General features: G+C 32.8%; 2 protein-coding genes across 3 annotated transcripts in view; both read right to left on the reverse strand.

The window, feature by feature from the left end:
* LOC142640802 (vacuolar cation/proton exchanger 5-like) overlaps window positions 1-22801 on the reverse strand; it is a 57702-nt gene that overhangs the window by 12301 nt on the left and 22600 nt on the right. The window contains exons 4-6 of one of the 2 annotated variants that reach the window (XM_075815067.1): window positions 11261-11357; window positions 10945-11172; window positions 1951-2049 (exon numbers count right to left, since the gene is read on the reverse strand). In XM_075815067.1, coding sequence (XP_075671182.1) covers window positions 1951-2026 — 76 coding nt within the window. In that variant the 5' untranslated portion in view covers window positions 2027-2049; window positions 10945-11172; window positions 11261-11357. Of the gene's footprint in view, window positions 1-1950; window positions 2050-2546; window positions 5585-10944; window positions 11173-11260; window positions 11358-22801 lie in introns of those variants that run through there. The other variant, XR_012845241.1, reaches the window with a different exon arrangement.
* Window positions 14909-18285, reverse strand: LOC142640801 (receptor-like protein EIX2). Its single transcript, XM_075815066.1, has one exon. It carries the CDS (start codon window positions 18250-18252, stop codon window positions 15136-15138), a length of 3117 nt encoding a protein of 1038 aa, XP_075671181.1. The 5' UTR covers window positions 18253-18285; the 3' UTR covers window positions 14909-15135.

Genomic DNA, 22801 nt, shown 5'->3' on the forward strand with positions numbered 1-22801 from the left:
CTGAAAACACTTTCTAGCTCTATCCAAACATTCACCTAATGTTTCTAACTGAAGTCCAAGTTTAAATCTCCTCTACTCCCATTATAACAGTGGACTTAAAAAAATAAAAAATCTGCAATCTATCAATAATTGTGTTTAGATTTAACTGAATGGAATATTTTAGTTGATATGGTAAAGTTACAATTGGACTCTAACATTACACTTAGCGATGCCAGTGGGGTGGGGCAAGACTGAAGGATAAGTCTTTCACCCCACCTTGCATGGTTTTGTTTTGTCTCATTCCTGCACTGCCCTGTATGACAAAGCAAATTGCCTTGCCCCATCCCGGTCCCTTGCCCTCCCAGCACAAAACTCTACTTTGTGTTAATCCACCTTGCCCCACACTTGTTACAATATTTTTTTATATAAAATTTGTCTTATTATATCACCTCAATTGAAACTAATTTTAGCAATAGCTAATAATATTGTCCAAGGTATTTAATAAGAAAAAATAAAAATAAAAAGTCTTAATGTCCATGAATTTAAATATTTAATAATACAAAAAATACTTAGTAATACAAACCATGTCTTTAACATTAATAGCCTTTTACATAACAACATAATCCAAACTCCTAATACATAACAAAATAATCATTAGTGCAAATCAAGGCGGGGTAGGACTAAAAAGACTAAACCCATCATCGCTACTCACCCCATCCTTGCCCAATCACCTCTGCAGGCATGGCAAAATCGTCATCCCAATTGCACTAATTAACCTCCCCAAGGTCAACATATCTAAAGGCATAAAAATGTTCACAATTTTTTAGGACCATTGGTGTGACTTATTCTTATGGGTGTATAATAAAAGTTGTCATTAATAGACCTGATGTACCTAAGTTTAATCGGGGAATTTCCTAAGAAAAATTATACTTAAGTTTTACCCATTAAAATATTATAGTGGATATGATCCACTTCCTTGCATTCTCTTATTTTGATTAACCATTTCTTATATTTCAAAAAAAAAAAAAAACTATTTCTTATTTGTGATAACAAAGTTATGTTGTTATGAGTGGGTTCAAGTGAATCATGGTTAACTTCTTTTTTCTTAATTTCATGCATATATTAGACAAATCCACAATTGGAATATATATTCTTTTTATACCCTCTAAGTTTGTAAAATTTCACAATAATCTAAGAGCAATAAATTATCTCATCTATAAAATATTTAAATTGTAAGTTTATATATTTTAAAACTATGCATAAATACGTTTATGAATTGAATAATAAATAACATTTGATTAACATAAAATTGGACATACTTGTTAAAAACATAGAAAGCATATAATCTAATTGTAAAATTTTCAAAATATTAATTCAACAAAAAGTATTGGATAGAAATGATAATGGAATAATTCCTTCGTATTCGCATAGATAATAGATATATAATTTATATGGATAGTCTACTTCAATGGTAGTCTTTATATTTTCTCTTTCACTCTTATATGGGATAGAAGTGGACTCTAGAGATACTACTAACACCACACACAAAAATGTCTACCCTAGCGCTTCAAAAACGCCACTATAGCTCTGAAAAGCACTTGCATAGATCCATTTGGACTATATCAATTATTTTATAGATCGTTTTTTTCATCTAATGTTGCTTAAAATTATATCATATGTAACTTGATCTCGACTATATATATTACATGTGATAGAATCATAATGTTGTCTGTTATTAATACTCTCTAAATTTTACACATGATTTGCACATGCCTCAAAACTAGTAATGTACAAAAGACACATCTTTTTTTTTTTTTTTTGAGAAACAAAAGACACATATCAAAACCAAAAAAAGAGCATAATTGAAAATGGTTCATATCCTTTCACATAATAAACAACCACTAATTTGAAGTAAAATTAAAAATGAGCGGATTAGTACAGGATTCAACTGTAAAAATTTAAAATGAAAACCTTCTGATTTTCCAGGTTGATTGTCTTGAGAAAATAAAACCAACGTATCCCAGGCTCCCAGCAGCAACAGTAACATTAATTATCACTCTCCATGCAAGTCTATAGACAAAGCACAACAATTCCAGAACTAATTAAGATGCGAATAAAAATGTTCTAATGAGAATAGATTCAAAGTATTAAAGCGTCGAATTATGGAGAAAACGTGCTTATAGATTTGGATTAGCATCACTGAGTGGAACTTGATTGTTTACCTACCACAAATGGACAAACTTTGATAGGTAATAGAATTACACTAACAGAAAAATATAAGTATCAATCTCAAATTAATTACTTCCACAATGTTTTGGTGGTCTTCAAAACAATTAGTATTGTATAGTATTATTTCCAAGACGCTCCTAATGTCAGCAATACAAGCATAATATGAAAACAAGTGAATTCCAAATGCCACAAGAGTATAGAAACTGTAGGTTGTGAATCAAAGAAGGGACAACCATTGCATTTATAATACTACTCATCATCACAACTCCATGGCCTTATTCACCAGCAAAGAAAAACAAAAACAAAAACTACCAACTCTAAAACCAAATTGCACTAACCTTTCTCAGTAAAAACGTTGTGACCGCAATATGGGAGTGCCTAATAATTTTCCTTGATGTTGTTGCAATCTTTGTAATCATCATTTTGTCCGATTGTTTGCCCTCTTCAACTTGCCAAAGTCAAATTCTTGGAACGGATAATGCAGTTGGTATAGTCATAATATCCTTTGCCAACCTTGTGACGAAGGTAAACAAGCGCTACATGCTCAACGATAGAGTAACATAGACCTTTCTTAGGATTCAAACTTTCTTCGAATTCTTTTGGCATATCACAAAATCCCAATACTTTGAGGTTTTTCAAATAACGGATTCCAGAGGGCACCTTCTTTAACTGTGGACTAGGCCCAATCAAAAGTGTGTCAAGAAGGACCATTGCTCCTTTATCTATAATCAACAAGTTCAATCCATCCAATTCCCTAAGACATAGAAAACGGAGTTTTGAAAACCCTCCTCTCTTAAAATGTAATTGCTCTCCATTGTATGCTTGGGATGAGATGTCTAGGTCACATAAGTTAGGTAGATTTTGAAGGGCTTTCAAAGGGTCATCATTCAACCTTGACCAAAAAATCTTTAATCTGACTAGATGTTGAAGTTTTGAAATCCAGTCCGGCAACTTTTCTAAATACCCCTTTATGTGAAGGCGCTGAAGAAACTGAGGTGGAGGTGAAATGGATTGCAAATCAATTTTCTCATCTTCACTTGTTGAGGATATATCTAGAGATTCAAGGTAGTTCATCTTTTCAATAGACTCACACAAAGCCCTCGCGGTTTCCTTTGACAAGTTTTTTATTCCTAGCTTCCTCAATTGTCTTAACCTTCCCAACTCATTAATTAGATGAACTCCTCCATGATTCAACTCCACATGATACAGCTTTTGCAAGTTCTTCAAACAACCAACCCCCTTTTGTATCTTTATCCCTTTTTCATGAGTCAAACTGAAATCAATTTGGAGGTCGCGATGGTAGGCTATAAGATGTCTCAACTTACGGAGCTTGTTAATCTCTATTGGTATATCAAACACTAGAGATTGCTTTAGATCTAAAGTTTCTAGATTTTGCAACTTTCCTATGGATTTTGGAAGCATTCTTACCTTTGTATTTCTCAAACTTAAATACCTTAAGTGAAATAAACTTCCCACATCTTCAGGAATGAAATCCAGTAAAGCATCTTCAAAATCCATTACTTTCAAAAGCTTGAAATTAGCAAAAAAAGTACGCATAAAGGACTTTGGCAACTCATCTAGATTGAACAATAAAAGAGAATGAATGTGAGAGTCCTCAAATCCCTTTAGTACATCATATGAAACTCTATCAACTGACATACGTCGAGTCAGTCCTTCAAAGTTGGACGCCTTTTGTGACAAAACATGACAAAAACTAAAATCCTTCATCTTTTGGAGGATAATCTCACGAAGAAGATGATGGAGTCGACATCGTCTAGCTTTTCCATCAAAATCAAACTCTGATACTTGAACCAAGCTTCTGTGGATTAATTCTGTCAAGTATTCTCGTGCAACCTCCTCAAATGTTTTACCCTCAGTTTCCTTCACAAAGCCTTCAGCTATCCATTGTCTGATCAATCTTACGCAATTAATTGAATAGTCCTCCGGGTACATACCAAGGTATAATAAGGAAGACTTGAGGTTGTAAGGCAAATCTTCAAAACTCAAAGATAAAATTTTGTTGACACCTGAAAAATGTGGACTTCTTCCTAGCTCAAATTCAAGGCTATCATGCAAGCTTTTCCATTCAAAGATAGTTTTATCTTTGGTTGACAAAAGGCTACCAATAGCAACAATAGCAAGTGGTAATCCTTTGCATTTCTCAATAATGTCATAAGACAATTCCCTCAACTCTGGGGGGCAATGTCCTTCAAAATCAAATTTGAAGGCCCTTTTGCAAAATAGCTTCCAAGCCTCAACAGGAGGTAGTAGTTGCAACTCGTAAACATGAACGGGTGAAGATTTTTTACAAAAATCAACAACCTCTGTGTTTCGTGTTGTGATCATAATTCTACTACCCTTGTTATTATCAATTAAAGCATGTTTTATATCCTCCCAAAAGTCTATTTTCCATACATCATCAAGTACGACCACGTACCTCTTTTTTTGTAAGTAATTTCTCAATTCATGAATCAACGACTCCTCATCCATTGCATCTATTCTTGCCACGAGAGACTCCATTCTAGCATTGCGAAATTGTCTTATCATGCTTCTTAGTAAACCTTCCACGTTGTACGATTGAGACACTGGAATCCAAGCATGGCAATCAAAGTGTCCTTGTACCCTCCTGTGATCATAGACTTTCTTAACAAGAGTGGTCTTGCCCAATCCCCCCATTCCCACCACCGAAAGCACAGTACGGTGAGAACGTCCTTTTACCAGCCAGCCGATCAATTTATCTCTATGAGTTTCAATTCCTACAACGTCAGTATCATCAAGATAAAAGGAATCCTTTCGAGGGTCAACCCACATAACACTCTGAGAACCACTACTTGATCCTTGATCTGTGGATTGGAAACCATATCTTTCACTTCTTTCCTTGATTTTCTGAATTGATGCTTTGATCTTTTGAATCTCAGCGGCTATCTCATGGCGTGGTTTTAATGTTTTGAGCAAGTGAGTGGTTTTCTGTAGTAAACCACCGAAGCCACGCCAATGAGGATCATGTAGTGCCACCTGAACCAAGTATTGGTCGGTCGCAACATCTATACGAAAAGCAACTTCTCTTACTTGTTTTACCCATGTTTTGACACCCTCACTCATGTCTTCTTCAGCTGCTGCCCTTATGTCTGCATCCTTAAGGAAGGACTGAATGCTATCAAGCTCACCTTTGATGTCGGCAACTTCTCCATGGATGCCTCGTAACAGTTTTGCTTCTTTGGTCAGCAAAGGAAGCAGCTTGTCAATAAGAGAGGACACTGCATCCTGTGCCATATCGTGTATTTTTTACTCCAAGGAAACTGACATCATTTCATCTGAATTTGGTTCTTCTCTATGATCAAGCTTCCACACTCGCTTACGTTTTTGGGTTTTCTCAAAAAGATAAGCTTCCACCTACTTTCATTATACTTTCTTGCTATTGAGCCACATACATTGAGTCTACTACTACATCAATTATGTTTTAACTCTTAATTACGCCACAGCTGTAAAGTAACTCGAATGGTACTTAAGAAAAAGAGTCCCATCCGATATCAACATCTAAACAGCGTTGAAGCTTCCCTCCACTTTCCGAAATCTTTTAACACACACACACTCTCTCTCTATCTCTCTCTCTCTTCTGTTTTACATTTCTAATATTAGAGACAAATTATGCTTAATGAATATTGTTTACGAAAACAAATTGCCTGAGTTTTAGCTCGGTGTTCAAATTGCCTAAACTTTTTTTCTGAAACTTGAGTCAGAAGAGAATAGTAACGGCCTATAGGAAGTATGAATACAAGTGTATAGGCTATTATTGAGAATAGTTGTAGTTTGCCGGTCCATTATTGAGATATGATAGTATGCAATTATTGAGGTGAAAGCAATCAAAGAAGCCAATTTATTGAGGCTTGATGGAAAATCAATTATGGATTACTTGTGGTGAAAGCAACAACATAAGTCTTTAGTTGGTGACGTTGACAATACATGGGGTAAAAGAACATCCTGCAATATATATGCATCTATGTGTGAGAAATGCTAACAAGCACCGAGAAGCATTCTTTAAGAATGAATTATTATAGGATCCAATTAATTAAAAAGAATAAAAAAATTAGCATGAATTAATGAAAGTGGCTGAAAATACCGCTAAAGTAATAAATAAATGAAACTCAAAAAGTTGGTTCTTGTTAACACACTACTTATATATATAATAAAAAAAATTAAAATTCACCTTCTGTAGGTAACCTTCCAACTCTCTTTGCTACAAGCCTACAACAAATCAAACATTCTCCCTCTTTGATTCAAACCACATATCTTTGCTACTACAAAGAGAGAAATCCTTGATCCTAAAGAAAAATCTCTCAATTGAGAAAAATGCTCGAACTACAACAATTTACACGATTGTTGCAACAACTATCACATAGCGAGTTGTAAATGGTTGAGATGTGAACACATATAGATCCACCATAATGTTAGGGTTGTAGAGTTTCGAATGGCACACTATAGACCTACATTGTCATGTGTACTCTAAGCTTAAGTCTGTTGAGTCTACTAAGCCATTGAGTTTGGTGGTTATTGCTAGGCAATTTCAAATGCCTGCAAATATTGAGAAAACAAAACCTTAAGTTTGTTGGGTTGTAACGATGAGGGATTCTCCGATTCCTAAGTTAATAAAAGTGGCATTTTTAAGTGTCTTGTTTCACAAAGTGACATCTAGGGTCTTTTTAAGTATTTCCTTAGATTAATGCCAATGTGTATAAGGTGTGGGATGATTGATTCTTAGTGTAGATCAAACTTCTTGATATTTGATTGCAATAAGAATTCAAATTGAAGAATAATTTGAGGGGACAAGGCGTTTTTTTTTTTTTTTTTAATGTTATGTTGACAAGGCAGTCGAGGTGGCAATTTACGTAACATAAAAAGCCATATGAGTATTTTTCATCCATCACTTAACGATAATCGATAGGGACCATTTTGACACAAGATCAAATGGTTATGGATTAAATTAACACATTTAAAAAGCTAGTGATCAAATTGACACACAACGTAAAAGCAAAAGACTAAATACATAATTTACCCAATATTTTATGATGAGACAATTATTGAACTCTAATATCCTTGCTATTTTAGAAACATGAAGAATATAATAGGGCAATGTAATCCAATGATTGATCGTCAAAATACTTGTTCAATAAAAACAATTGTATAGTGGTGTAATATAACAAAGAGTTATAACAAGTTTAATCTAAACATAACCCTTAAAACAATAAACCCAAAGAAAAACATAAGGCCAAATTTTAAAGTTGTGTTGAAAATTGAGCCTTCATGCAATTTTAAGAGCTGATGGATAGATTAAAAAGGATAAAAAGACTTGTTTTTCTTAAAATGTATTAGCTTAGAATAAAGGAGCACATTGATTTTGATGACATTTTCTAAGATTTTGCCACCAAATAACAATTTTTCTAATGGGATAACAAATATTTTCCAAAACAAGAGAGAGAGAGAGAGAGAGTTTATAATTTATTTATTTTTCTTCTTCTTCATTGAATTGATTCTAGACTTTTCAAAATATATGAATATATTTTCAAACATTAATGACAATCTTCCACTTGTCTATCATGCACTCAACTAAATTACATGCAAGTAAATGACCAAAAAGGAGTTAACTTTAAAATATATGAGAAACTACCACATGCATAGAAAGCTACAACAAGGCACAAGCATTAACAATTAACAAGATGGTTCCATATAAAACAATAAACCCACTAACATTTAGTATTTATGTAGTCCCTCATTTCAAGGTTTTCTTGACATAAGCTAATTGAACTATAATTATGGTCTTTCATTCTCTATAGAAATGATAATGAGAACAATTTGATCATTCAAACATAACCAAAGCATGTAATCACATTGATTTGAGAAGCATAACAATGATAATATTGATGATTTCAGTTAACTGTATTAGTTCATTGTTCCTACTCGTTAAGGGTGACTGATGGGCTGGTCCTTTGATGAATGCATGCTCACAATCTCTCGAATTTTGATAGGCAATCCTAGACTTTTTTTGTACCCCTTTATAGTAACTATCTTTAAAGTCATAAAAGGATTCCTCTAGAGCAATAACTGATCCAAGATAGTTGATGGTGCAATGGTGAAGACCTTCCTTCACTGCACGGTCTTTAGCATTGTTAAGCAACTCAGCAATATAAGCTTCATTGTCCGTGACATTAGCATAGGAAATTTTCAAAATGATGAAACAAAGGGTCTTGAGATTAGCTGTTGCAGCGCGAGGGTTCGAGTTGAATGTACTCCGGCAGAACTTAACGTCTTTGGTTTGTCCACAAATTTGGTCGACAAGCGAGAAGGCATCATGTGGATTGAAGGGCAAAGCAGAACAAGAGTGAAAGAAAAGGAAGGGAAGAAAACTAAAGCAAAGAAAGAGCATTGAGTGGTTGGGAGAGGCCATTATGTATCTGACAAGCTATTTGCAAATAAGAAAGAGCATAGAGGAGTTCAACAAAGCTAAACTCCTTATATAACAAGTAACGTAAATTGTTAGTTTCAATTAACTAAACTGGTAAAAAAATTTATGATTAAATAAGAGATCTAGTTATCAATCTTTATCTACATCAAAAACTAATTAGTGTCTTGATTTAATAATAAAATACTATTATATATCAAGAACAGACAACATAGGTTGAAACTCTGAAACCATTTTATAATAAATAAATAAAAGTAACATAACTTACAGCGTCAAAATCGTGACCAAGTCTTGATTCATTAATGACATTTTTTTTTTTCTGAGGGCTTCAGGACCTCATCCCACGTAGCATTAAAATTGTGAACTAGCAAAGTCAAGGCTTAACAGTTACAAATTGCACCGTGATATATTAATGAATCCGATTATGGCTGATCAAATAAATGACAAAAGAAAAGAGACCTACAACAGGAGCAACCTAAAGGAGTGGCTGGTGAGGCAGTGACACTCCAATCCACCACAAGGTAGCCTATATATTACGAAATCCATGCCCACATACAAATAGTAAAATCTTTTAAGCAATGGATCTTATAAATGTTTTCATTTAAATTTTTAATAGTAAAAATTAAAATTTTAAATGATATCATTTACTAACTAACCAACTTACAAAGTGACATGATTGATTAGTTTCACACCAACAACATAATAAATAAATTTTTAATTATTTTTTAGTGATATTGTAGCGAGCGCAAAATTTTACTACATATAAGTCTTACAAATCTATATAATATCTAAAAACTGAAATATAACATTTATCGTTATTAGACTCCTTTTGAGCAATATCATTTCGATTCACTTCCATCCATTTAGTCCACTTTGGTTAATTTAGTTTATTTTGGTCCATATGATCCAATTCGGACTACTTTAGTTCACTTTGGTCCAACAGGTACGTTTGGCCTATTGCGTCCAATTCGGTCCACTTCACTCCCATTTGGTCCAATTTGGTCCATTCAGTAAATTTTAGTCTATTCAGTGCACTTTCGTCCATTTGGTACACTTCGGTCTATTTTGGTCCTATTAGTCTACTTCATTCCATTTTGGACTAATTATGCCTTTAAATTGATTACTTTTGTAAGTTACCTCAAATTTTTATTTTTTCTTAATTTTTGGGTTATAATTTATGAAATTTTATTCTATTTGAGCCATAGTCTTTAATTTTGGGCTAAAAATACAAACAAAATATGTATTAGAAATTAAAAATATGGGCCCTAAAAAGGCAAAAAAAAGAAGAAGATAATATTTAAAAGATGACCTTAAAATTCAAGTTTTAATAATAATATAGGCATTATTTATATATATATATATATTGTTGGGTAGGGGGGGGGGGGGTTGAGTTACAATTTAAAGCATATATAATAATTTAAACTTAGTGTAACATGTTACATGTGTCCATGGAATGGGGTGTACAATTTCTTTTTTTAATGCTTCTTGGATGTGTTCAAGTTCGCCAACCAATTATGGTTTTTTTTTTTTTTTTAAATCCTTCTAAAACATTTTTTCCATTTATATAAAACAATATTACAATTATATAATTGAAATATATCATATTACATAAAACTTATAAAATAGAAAATACTTTTAAATAATATCTGCACTATTTAAACTATAAATTTTACCGGGTTTACAACTAGCTTTTTTTACTTACTAAGGGAGAGGTGTTATTAAAATCTAGAAGTATAATACAATTTTTCCATAACAGACTATTAAGCTAGATGTGGTGCAACCTTGACTTCAATAAAAGCTAACATTTTTAAGAAAAAGTATATCATATCAACAATGTCATTAAGCATCTGAAATATAAAGAACCAGGAACTCAAGTCGCATACTAATCCTTCCACCTCGCAACAAACAGCTACTAAGCTGCCAATGTATTTCAAGTAAAACTTTCTACACATAACAAGCATCTTAATTGGTGCCATTACAAGATATGGTCAACATGATTGGATAAGATTATAAAAATTAACTTTACAATATATATATATATATATATATATATATATATATATATATATATATATTTTAAATTCATAATATCCCAAAACCAATAATCTACCACCAGTCCTGCTGGTTTTCTTATGTTCTAAAAATCCCATTCATTATGATGAATTATACCTTCAAAATAGGTGTACAACATAATCAATCAATTTTATTGGATGAATGCCCCTTAATAACAAAAATGGAACAGTGCATGTTATTTGAAAAGAAAGGAAAAAAAATTACACCTCTCTTGCAGATCCAAGTGAACTTTTGAATCAAAACAGTAGCTGAAGAAGAGAGAATACATTATGCAAGATACCGGTCAAGTCAATTCACTGACAAGCACAAGCAGGGGAGGTTGGAACAATGTAATGGTTGAAAATTGGGATATATTATTTGAATGAACCAAAGCTTTTGGTGATCTACCTCATGAATCAATAGCTTCATTGATCATGTTTTTTATTACATATCACCTGCCGAAATATAAAATCAGGAATGTTTTAATATAGGTATTCATACAATGAAGAATTTAAGCACGAAAAGTAGAAACTTTAAACTGACCTGCTTGAGAATGATCTACTTGTACAAAAAAACTTGCAGCGACTATCAGATAGCAAAGAATAAGCATAAGACCTTTAAAATAATTAGAAGTTCATTTCTGCAAACAAAAAATTTGTGACACGTAAGAATATGTAATTATGTACATAAAATTACGAAAAGATAAAAATATCGCAAAAATGGAATCCACAACAATTAAGAGAGTAATTATTATCACAAACTTATTTCAAAACAGAATTGAGCAAACAAGAGAACTCAGAATGCAGTTGGACTTATATTAAAAATGCATATGTAACCATCCAGCTTATATCAGAGCCTACCATCGCAAATATTATTTAAAATGCTTCCTTCTCTTATAAACATCTGATGAAACTATAGAGATTTTTAATTCTTTGTCACTGAAATACATACCTGCAGCATGAAGGCTACTACTAATACAGTCATAAAAAGCATTGCTGTCTCGAAAAGCTGAAAGTTTAAGTCCATAGGTTGCCCCAGAATCCAACCAACAAGTACAGAAATGGGAAGCTGCAGCAATATAAAAATGATTTTAGCGGATATTGATGCCAATATGAAAATCATCAATACAGTGATACTAAACAGAACAATCATCAAAGCACAGTATCTCATATATGAATAGGCCTCCAAGCACAAAATGGATTGTACAGGGATGCCATTTTAATGACAATATCCAAACATGAAAAACAATGCAGATGAGAACCTAATCCTGCTCCCGGCATGATAAAACATGTAAAATTATATATAAAGTAACGGACTTTGCTGAAGCTAAACAAACAGAGAATAATAATGTCTCTCATTTTTTTTGTTTTGAACCAGTGTGGATTTGTCTCAAGGGTTTCTTGTTCAAGCTGCAATAAACATCACATCACAGGTAACAAATATCACACAAAACAAATTCATGTAAATAGGTCTTAATAGAAGCATATATTTCAAAGTGTACAAGATTTCTGCCATAAAAAGGTGGAGCTGCTCCAAAAGAAGAAATTACTCATGAAAGTAAGTGTGATTCTCAACAGCTCTCTTTTCCAGCTAAGAATTTTATCCATAATTCCATATGTTGAGACAGCCAATGGGGTGTAAAACTAAGGCTACAGAAGGACTATTCCTGTATTCTTGAAGATGACAAGCCTTGACTGAGATTGGGACTTCTGTTGTATATGCCTTTGTCTTGGAGGAAACATGACAGGGGAGGGGATGATCAAACTCCATTTACTAATATAGTTTTAACGATGAAAGAGATATTTAATATTTTAACAGAATTTCAAAGCACCTGAAGAAACAAATCACTTTTTTGTTCCTTGAAAATTTTCAGTTATTCAGTTACTAAAAAAGAATACATTCATTTAACATGAGGATGCACAAAACACTTAATGACCAACAGTAACATAGAAGTTAGAGGATATTTTTGAAGATTGAAATGGTTCTATCCATTTCTGTGATTCAAATATAGGTTCAAATGCAACTCAGATTAAACAGTATAAACAGGAAATTAAACTAAGGTCAAACAAACTCTTATTTTTTTAAAGTAAAAACATAAAATAGATATATGAGTTAATGATCCTATTGCCACTCCTAATGAAATGTCCTGTGAAGAAACTCAATTCTAAAAACTCATTCTAATAAGAAATTGTTAGAAGAGAATGTTAGAAAGCTTACAAGCTTGTCTTTCACGGCATACATAATAGCACTTGCATGCATTGTGGCATTCCCCACAATTGGGAGCAAAACAACACTAACAAATTTAAGTGGCACATTCCATGCAATAGATGCTCCTTGCAAAACAATCAACCAATCAAAGATTTAGTGAGTCAAAGAACAGTAGAGAAAAAATATAAAATTACTAGAAGATTGCCATTAGAACTTTCATCTATTGTGATAGTAAAAAGGTAACGTTTCTAATAGAAACTCTGGAATTTCAATGATTCCTGCACATAATTTTTACTCTAGGGTTATTTTCTTAATCATATTTGGTCTAGATAATTCTAAAGTTTGTAATAGTATTAGGACTATTTTAGTGGAATTTCTTAGGGTTTAGTTTAGAAATCAATATTAGGAGTCAGGTCCAACTAGGTTAAATAAGATTCAATCAGTCTACATAAAAAAAAAAATTCTATTTACTTATCTGATATATATATATATATATATATATATATATATATATATATATATATATGCTTCATTGTATTTACAGAACTCAAACTTAATCAACGAAATTATCGGTGATTTGCATTATTGAAGATGTGTTCCTAGAATGTTCTTCTCTCTCTTCTCTTCTTTGGCCTGCATTACTGTTTAAGTACTCTTTACACACTTTCACAACACAACAATAGTTGGCCCTCAACCATCTTCTATCTGGTAGGTAAAAGGGCACCAACTTATTTCCAGAATTAGAGTTTATCCTAAGAAGTACTGACACTTCATTTAGGGTGCCATAACTGTGTCATATCAGTTTTGCACTCACCATGTTATTTTATAACTTTTCAAAAATTGCTTGTGTCGTACAAGTACCCGTACCTATGCCTATGCTTCCTAGGTTCGACAGCAGCTGCCCATTTTTTGGGGGGAAAAAGTTCCTTGCCAATTTTTGGTCTACCAAATAACCATCATACAATCAATCAAAACAAGCCTCTTAAATTATATATTTTCTGCTGCCCAAGAAATCTTGCAATCTGCTTGTTCTTTATTTCAGCCCACTTTTGCCATTCAATCCTATCTATTCAGGACAGAAACAAACTACAAGCCTTAGCAATAATCCATAGCTCTAAAACCCCAACTTCCAAACCCTTTAGCTCATAATAAGCACAAGCAGAGAGATTTGGAATATCAGCCCTATGTCACTTATATCAGTCAATGCCCCCAAACATGATAGAAAAGTAACCATATACCAAACCAGCATTTGATACAAACATCAAAATATGGCCAAACAAAGTATTATGTCATTATTTCCAATTGCAATGGCTCCTACATGTAAAGAGGGAAAAAGGAAATTATACATATCCCTTAAGAATTGATATATCCTTCAAAAGTGTATAATCACAAATTTTCTAGAAGAAAGAAACACTAACAAGAAAATATTACCTCTATTGCATGAACTAAATATTCAGATAGGATTGAGATCTAAGTTTTCATAATCAAAAGCCAAATTATTGATTCCCATTTCAAGATCTCAGGACATTCATTTTCATCTGAGCTCTCTTCAGTCTGACTCCATTCCTATGTTCATACCATATATCACACTATAAATTAACTAATTGAAAAATCCAAGCTAAAAGAATTCTCCATATGTAGCATTTAAAAGTGTGATATAAAACAAAATTTGAGATAGATTATGGGTTGTTGCACCTGATTGGGCTGGCAAGACATGAGAGCCGTGCCATGGAGCCTGACTCACAGCCTTTTCAATTCTTCCACAGGACAAAGTAGACTTGGCACACTGGCTCTTTTAAAGCTTAACTGCTTAAGCTTCATTATAGTGGTTGCAAGGAATCTACCAAAATAGCCTTCGAATTTGATACAAAGAGCCTGCTTATTTTGCCCGAATAAGCACAAACTTGTTGTCTTTCATTGAGACTTTACAAAGTGATCACTAAGATATTCTACAGAGAAAGTGGACATCATTAGAAGGTATTGGATTTTACTTCTATCGAATGAATTGCTTGTATGAACTGAAATGTGATTTTAAACCACTAATCTATAGGAATAATAAAACTAAAATTGGACTGATGTGTACATTCATAACAAATATCCTATTCATACATGTTAATAGAGTAAATATAGATGATCATAAATATTAACCAGGTCGAAGATCATATAGAAATCATCAAAATATTGATTAATATGATTACATGACACTTGGACTAAATATTAAGAATCTTACAACATTTACTTACAATGCTATACCAGGTTTGTGCCACTACACCACTAAGCTTGTACCCAAGGTGATCTAGGAATTGAAAATACAAAATTCTCCATTGCTTGTTCAATAGTAAAGGACCCAATACAACCCAAAACCCAACCACAAATCCAAATGCCATACTTACAAAAAACCAATCCACCATATGCCCACCCAAACCCTTGCTCCTTTTGTTTTCAATGTTTGGTTTTACATAATTTATAGTACAATTATCAGTAAGTGGAGGTCCACAAAGCTTGTTTCCAAAAAAACTGGATGCGCTGAGGCTCTGTAGCTGAGTGCTTGAAGGGATTCTCCCAATCAAATTGTTGTTCGACAAGTTCAAGTGGCTCAAAAACGTCAAACTTGACATACTTTGAGGAATTTGACCTGAAAGTTGGTTTATAGAGAAATCAATAGATTCTATTGATCTCATATCACCTATATTCTCCGGGATCCTTCCAGTCAAGATATTAAATGACAAATTCAATGATTGTAGTCCTTGGAGACTAGCCACTTCTTTAGGAATCTCTCCTGACAAATTGTTATTGGAAAGATCTATAATATTTACCAGTCCAAGTGTGGTGGAATATTCAAGAGAATTTCCCTTAATAACAAGCACTTCACTTTCAAAATAAGAATTACCACGTAGAAACAGAGCCTCAAAATTTGAATTGTTATTTTTGGCCATCGTAATGAAATTGTTAACACATTTAGGTATGCTTCCAGACAGCTTATTATGTGAAAGGTCAAGGATTTGGAGTGAAGATAGAGCACAAAGTTCATCCGGTATTTGACCATAGAAATTATTGGAGTGAAGGCTGAGAATCTTCAAGCTTGAAAGTCTATGTCCAATCCACTTAGGTATGCTCCCATCAAATTCATTTTTGCCAACATAAATAGTAAACAAGTCTGTACAATTTTTCAACAAGGATAGAAGTTTTCCGGAGAATTTGTTCTTGTATAGATGCAAAAACTGAAGATTAATTAAAGATCCAATGGATGCTGGAATTTTACCAGTAAAATTGTTGTTCTCCAAATTTAAGACAATCAAGCTTTGCCACTTCATCCAACAATTACTTATTTTCCCTGATAAAAGATTTTTTCCAAGATTGAGAAATTCCATAAATTTGGTCTCATTCATCTTGTAACACAAAAAGTGAGAAATAGATCCAAATAGTGAATTGTTAGAAAGATCAAGAAAGGTCACATTCGAGGATATACAAGGTAATGGACCAGTGAAGTTATTTGAACTCACATCAATTGCTGACATATAGGACAAAATCAAAGGGATATGTGGAATCTCTCCATAGATTTGATTGTGAGAGATATTTAGATAATCAAACTGAGAAGACAAGTTCCAAAACCAAGGAGGAACTGCATCTATAATCCCTGTGTTGGATATGTCCAAGCTCAGAAGTTGCTTTTGTGAATAGAGCCACGAAGGAAATTTTGACCCTAAATTCCATGATCGCAAAACTAAGGTGTTGAGTTGAAAAGGAGGGGTCCAATTGTCACTTACTTTTAAAGTTAGTCGGTTATGAGATGCAAAAAGTTTTTTTAATCTCATTAATTTGGCAAAATGAACTTCTGACACCACACCCTCCAACATATTGAAACCAATATTCAGAGACTCTAATTTGGAGAGCTGTCCAAAACTTTGAGGAAGAGTACCATTAATTTGATTACTTTGAAGGTCCAAGGATCTCAAAGAGGAAAGATTTCCTATAGACAATGGAATTGGACCTGAAATTGAAGTATACCCCAAAGAAAGGATGACCAGATTTTTAAATTTCCCAAGTTCATCAGTCAAATGCCCAGACAGTTGAGCACCAAACAAGTCTAAGATCTCTAGTCCATTTGAAACACATCCTGATAGACTTTCAAAGATTTCAGATTTCTCTTGACCCCAATTGAAGTATGACAATCTAATTTCCCTTAATTTGCAGAGACTACCTAAAGATCTTGGTACCTTTCCTTCAAGTTCATTGGATGACAAGTCTATGCTAATGGCAGATGTTAGGTTTCCAATGGCACTAGAGATTCTACCCTGCAAAATATTTCCCCCGAGGTTGAGGAACTCAAGATGACTAAAACAGTACAGCCAATTGGGGATTGAAGAGTTGAAAACGTTGACAGATAGATCGAGGTGCCTAAGTGAAGTCAAGTTCTGGAGATGAACAGGGAGTGGACCTTGAAACTTATTGTAAGATAGATCAAGAGAAACCAGATTATGAAGACCAAAGAACCAAAACAGAATGGAAGTGTTTTCAAAATAGTTGTTTGACAGATGAAGGGTGGTGAGAGATGAAAAGTTAATACTACTGGGTATCGGCGGTGGGATGAAACCAGAAAGTTTACAATATGACAATCGCAACTCTGACAAGGAAGGGAGTTTGTTTATCTCCTGTAGCCAATCAGAGGCTTGGCTAAGGTTTGCAGAACTCAAATCAAGGTGTTGTAGTAAAGGAAGACCGGAGAGCCATTGAAGGTTCTTCGCATGTAAATCATAATAATTAAGTCTAAGATCGAGATATTGCAAATTAGAGAGATTCCCAAGTTGATGAGGATTCAATCCCCCAAATCCCGCATCGGAGAGATTAAGATATCTTAAGCTCCCCATTGAACCAAGGAATTTGGGAATTGGAGTATGATTGAAATCATTGCCACTGAGGTCCAAGTAAATCAAATGCTTCAAATCAAGCAGAGAATGATTTATCTTACCTCCGAACCTTGACCTCTCATAAGCTTCATATTGAGCATCCCATTGGACATCATCAGTAAGCTCGTCATACAGAGGATAAAAGGTTGTGAGATGGAGTTGGAGGACATGACCAGTGCGGTTGTCGCAGACAACACCGATCCAATCACAACAATCCACGTCAGATGCAGCAGCAGCAGTCCAAGAGGCAAGCCGGTTTGAAGGATCTTCAAGATCTTGCTTGAAGTTGAGAAGGGCGGGTCGCTCGCTTTCAATGCAACGAACCTCAGAGTCGGCAGTGAGGAAACAAAAGAGAAGGGTTAAAGTAACAGCTATTATTATTCTTAACAAGGAACCCTCCTTCTTCTTCATCATCATCATGCTTTTATGAAAATAATAATAATAATAAAACTGATATATGATTTTGTTATGTTTGGAACCAAATGGCATAGGACTTATTTATAGGAAGCGGACCCATCCATCTTGTTGTATTGTGCTGGAGGAGTCTGTTTAATGCTTTCAATTTCAACCACATATTAGGGATTGACTGACTTGTAGATGGGACCCTCTATTTGGATACATATCAATTTTATCTTTTTCTTTTTATTCTTTTTTGAGAAACATCGTATCAAATTTCTATCCTTACGAAAAGTGCTACGCATTTTGGACAGTAAATATTTTTTTTTTCTAAGTATTTTAGACGGTAATTTGCTGGGTGAATACTCATTCTTTTTTTTCTTTTTTTTTGGTTAACACTACTCATTCATTATTTGTATCAAAATTCAACCATCTTGAATAAAAACAAAGTTTAAGGTGATAATCTCTCATATATAAAAAAAAAAAAATGTTTAAGGTGATAATAATACCACTACTTGTATGCTAAAATTATATAATAATAGTAATAATAATATAGGAAACAAAATGTCTTCTTGTATTGTACTGCTGAGGAGGGAAGAGTTTGTTAAGCTTAATCGGTTTTCTTATGCTTTTAATTTCTACCACACATTAAGAATTTGGCGCCACGCATTGACTCTATAAGTCTTGTAGATGTGGTCATTTTGTGGGACATTATAATAGGTTCATTTTTGGATACATATCTCAATTTTTTAACTTGAGAAAAGTGCAATACAACTTCTTTTACACAGAGTTTTGAATGGTCATCATCATTCATTACTTTATCAAAAACAATTTTAAAAAAATCAAGGATCATTAAAATGGAATATGACCCTTTAATTTCTACCACACATTAAGGATTTGGCGCCACGCATTGACTTTGTAAGTCTTGTAGATGTGGTCATTTTGTAGGACATTATAATAGGTTCATTTTTGGAAACATATATCAATTTTCTAACTTGAGAAAAGTGCAGTACAACTTCTTTTACACGGAGTTTTGAATGGTCATCATCATTCATTACTTTATTAAAAAATTTTAAAAAAAATCAAGGATCATTAAAATGGAATATGACCCTTTAATTTCTACCACACATTAAGGATTTGGCGCCACGCATTGACTCTATAAGTCTTGTAGATGTGGTCATTTTGTAGGACATTATAATAGGTTCATTTTTGGAAACATATATTAATTTTCTAACTTGAGAAAAGTGCATTACAACTTTTTCTACACGGAGTTTTGAATGGTCATCATCATTCATTACTTTATCAAAAAATTTTAAAAAAAATCAAGGATCATTAAAATGGAATATGACCCTTTAATTTCCACCACACATTAAGGATTTGGCGCCACGCATTGACTCTATAAGTCTTGTAGATGTGGTCATTTTGTAGGACATTATAATAGGTTCATTTTTGGAAACATATATCAATTTTCTAACTTGAGAAAAGTGCAGTATAACTTCTTCTACACGGAGTTTTGAATGGTCATCATCATTCATTACTTTATCAAAAAAATTTTAAAAAAAATCAAGGATCATTAAAATGGAATATGACCCTTTGATTTTAACTATTAACTTTACCACCACGCACCCTTAATGCTGTGGTCACTCCACAAGTATAAGTACTTGTGGGGTGTGGGGGCAAGGGCTGAGGTTCAAGTCTTCAAGAGCAAGTTTCACACATATACACACTTAGATTAGACTAAAATAGAAATTCTATCTTGTATTAAAAAAAAAAACTTTTAACTTTTAATTAGCTGGTATTTATTCTAGTGATTTTTTTTTTAAGGTGGTACTATTTTGATGGATAGATTATTATTATTATTATTATTATTATTATTATTATAAAGTGAGGTTTAGCTGGATTTACTTTGAAATATTGTGGGGGAAAAATGACAAAAGCATTATTAATGAGATCATTAGGTAAATATTGCTTATTAGAATTACAAAAAGGTTTAGTTAACGGGTGCTCTTAGGTCATTTATTAATAGATCTCAAAAAAGTTTTGATACTACTTTTATGAAAAAATATAAAAAGTTTCAGTTGTTTTTTTTTTCTTTTCTAATTTTTTTTAATTTCTAAAAAAATGTTTGGGATTGAAATAATTCTAGAGCTCTCGATCAAAGACAAATTTATTTATTTATTATTGGTGGAGTTGCAAAACAAATTAGTTACATGCTTACATTGGATGGATTCTATCTTAAATATTGGTGTCTTTGGAAAGGTGTCAATATTTACTGTACATGAGTCATGCATATTGTGTTGAGCTTCGGTTGCTTAATTTTACAGTGTTTATCAAAAAAAAAATATAATTTCAGTAATTTTTATGTTAAATATGTATAAAAAATTAAAAACTAGTTTATTTGAAGAAAAAAAAAGTTAGATTATTTGGAAAAAAAAATTGAAACAAAAAAGCAAAAAGCATTAAAAGAAAAGAAAAACTGCCTTTACTAATACGAACTCTTGAAATGCAGGAGCAGTTTCAAAAACAAAAGGGGAAAAAAAAAAAAAAAACACCTTGATTTTTCTACTCATATAGACAATGTGGGTTTGTTGATGTTACCACACATTTGGCGAGAAGCATTGACTGTAAGTCTTGTAGATGTGGACCTTGCATATTTGCATATTTTGGGTCCTTTTCTTTTGACAAAATGCACTTTACTTATAATAAGGTAGATTTAAGTTTAGTTTAATGTATCAAGAAGTGTGTTGCTCAAACATAACAAGTAGTATCATTAAAAATAAGAAGATTGATCTAAAAAATAAGTGAAGAAAAGTTGATTCAGTGAAACTTTTTTCTATATTCAAATTCAGGATTTTTTTTTTAAAATTTGAATATAAAATAAAGAAAATGAAAAGTAGATACACCACTTTTTTGAAACCAAACAAGCATTATCTGGGTAAAGTCAAAAGTTTATGAATGTGTGAGTAACAAAATCTTAGTAAAAGAAAAAGGTGGGGACATTGCTTTTCTTCTCAGTGTTTGCACTTTGCATTCTTGTCCTCAGCACAACTTTCTTTGAAAATATATTTTCTTACCTGAACGAAATTTCTTCCCCTGCACACTAACTTTAAATCATTCAAGAGCTTTTATTTTCTCCATAAATAATAATATGTTGTGGAAAGTGCCGTCCATGATCTATGTCAAGTCAAAACGTGTTAGACCTTGCCGAGCATCTTTACTAATCAAAATTTGTGTGATTCAATTCAACGTTCATTTGATTAAATAGGAGACACAGGAATTTCTTACCGATTACGTTGGGTTTGTTTCTTGATGTTGTGATATAGCTTTAGTTGGTTAATTACTAGAAAGTCATGTGCTTTACGTATGAAAATGTGAAGTGACTATATAATTATAAACCAAAATTGAGATTATTAAGAATAACTTTTACGTAAGTGTCATGAATGTGAACCAAAATTTTGACATCAAACACAATGTTTTCTAGAATCCATTGCAAAATACGTAACTAGTGGTGGTTTATCCTAATTTTTACATTTGATCTCTGCCTCATTTTATGAAAATTGTTATGCTTATTAATTCTTTGACAAAATGCAAAAAGAACCCTTCAAATTAGGGTAAATCACTAAATCTAAATCATCCTTTTGTCTCACTTCTGATTGGTGGACTGAAAGATGTCCCACCCCTATGAAACTGGTGTATTTCTACATGGTGTCAAAATTTTAGTGCGCATGGGAAGCTCAATGAACTGAACTCATGGAATGAGAGGCACAATATTATGAATTTTATCATCTAAAACTACAAGTAAAACAAAAATTTATGAATGTCATAACTTTTAAGTGTGTCAAAAAAGAAATGGAGACATTGATTTTCTTGTCAATCAGTGCTTGTATCTTGGAATTGTTTCTCGTGCTGGGCACAACTTTCTTCAAAAAGTTGTTTCTTCCAAGAACTAAATCTCTTCCCATTCAAACTAATGTTAAATACAACTTTAGTATGCGTTTGGAAAGAATTATTTTGTCCAGCTTATTTTACTATTTATTTTATTTTTCCTATTATTTATGGGCCCTAATGCATTTTTTGGTATTATTCATAGATCCTACTATACTATTTTAGCTAACTTTTACCTTTATCTACATTACTTTCAGCAAAAAGTTTTCAGTTTTAGCAAAATAGGCGGATTCCAAACAAACCCTTAATAGTTTTTTTTTTTTTTTCTTTATATGATAACATGTTGGGGAAAATACCATCCACGTCAAGTCAAAAAGAGTGAGGCGCTGACCCATGATTTGCTAATCATTTAACAAAATAGGAGACATCGTAATTTCTTACAGCGTGTATACACTGGATTAATAGAAAGTCATCCGCTTTATGTGTAAAGCATTGGGTTACGCATGTGAGTAAAGTCCCACATTGAATAGTGATGAGAAGAATGAGTGGTTAATATAACATAATTCCTTTCCATTCAACATAATTCCTTTCCATTCAACGTAATGTTAAATTCACTTAATATTTTTTTTTTATATAGGATAACATGTTATGAAAAATACCATCCACATCAAGTCAAAAAGAGCGAGGC

This window comes from Castanea sativa, chromosome 6 (genome assembly GCF_040712315.1).
Source record: "Castanea sativa cultivar Marrone di Chiusa Pesio chromosome 6, ASM4071231v1".
In the NCBI taxonomy this organism is placed as follows: domain Eukaryota; kingdom Viridiplantae; phylum Streptophyta; class Magnoliopsida; order Fagales; family Fagaceae; genus Castanea; species Castanea sativa.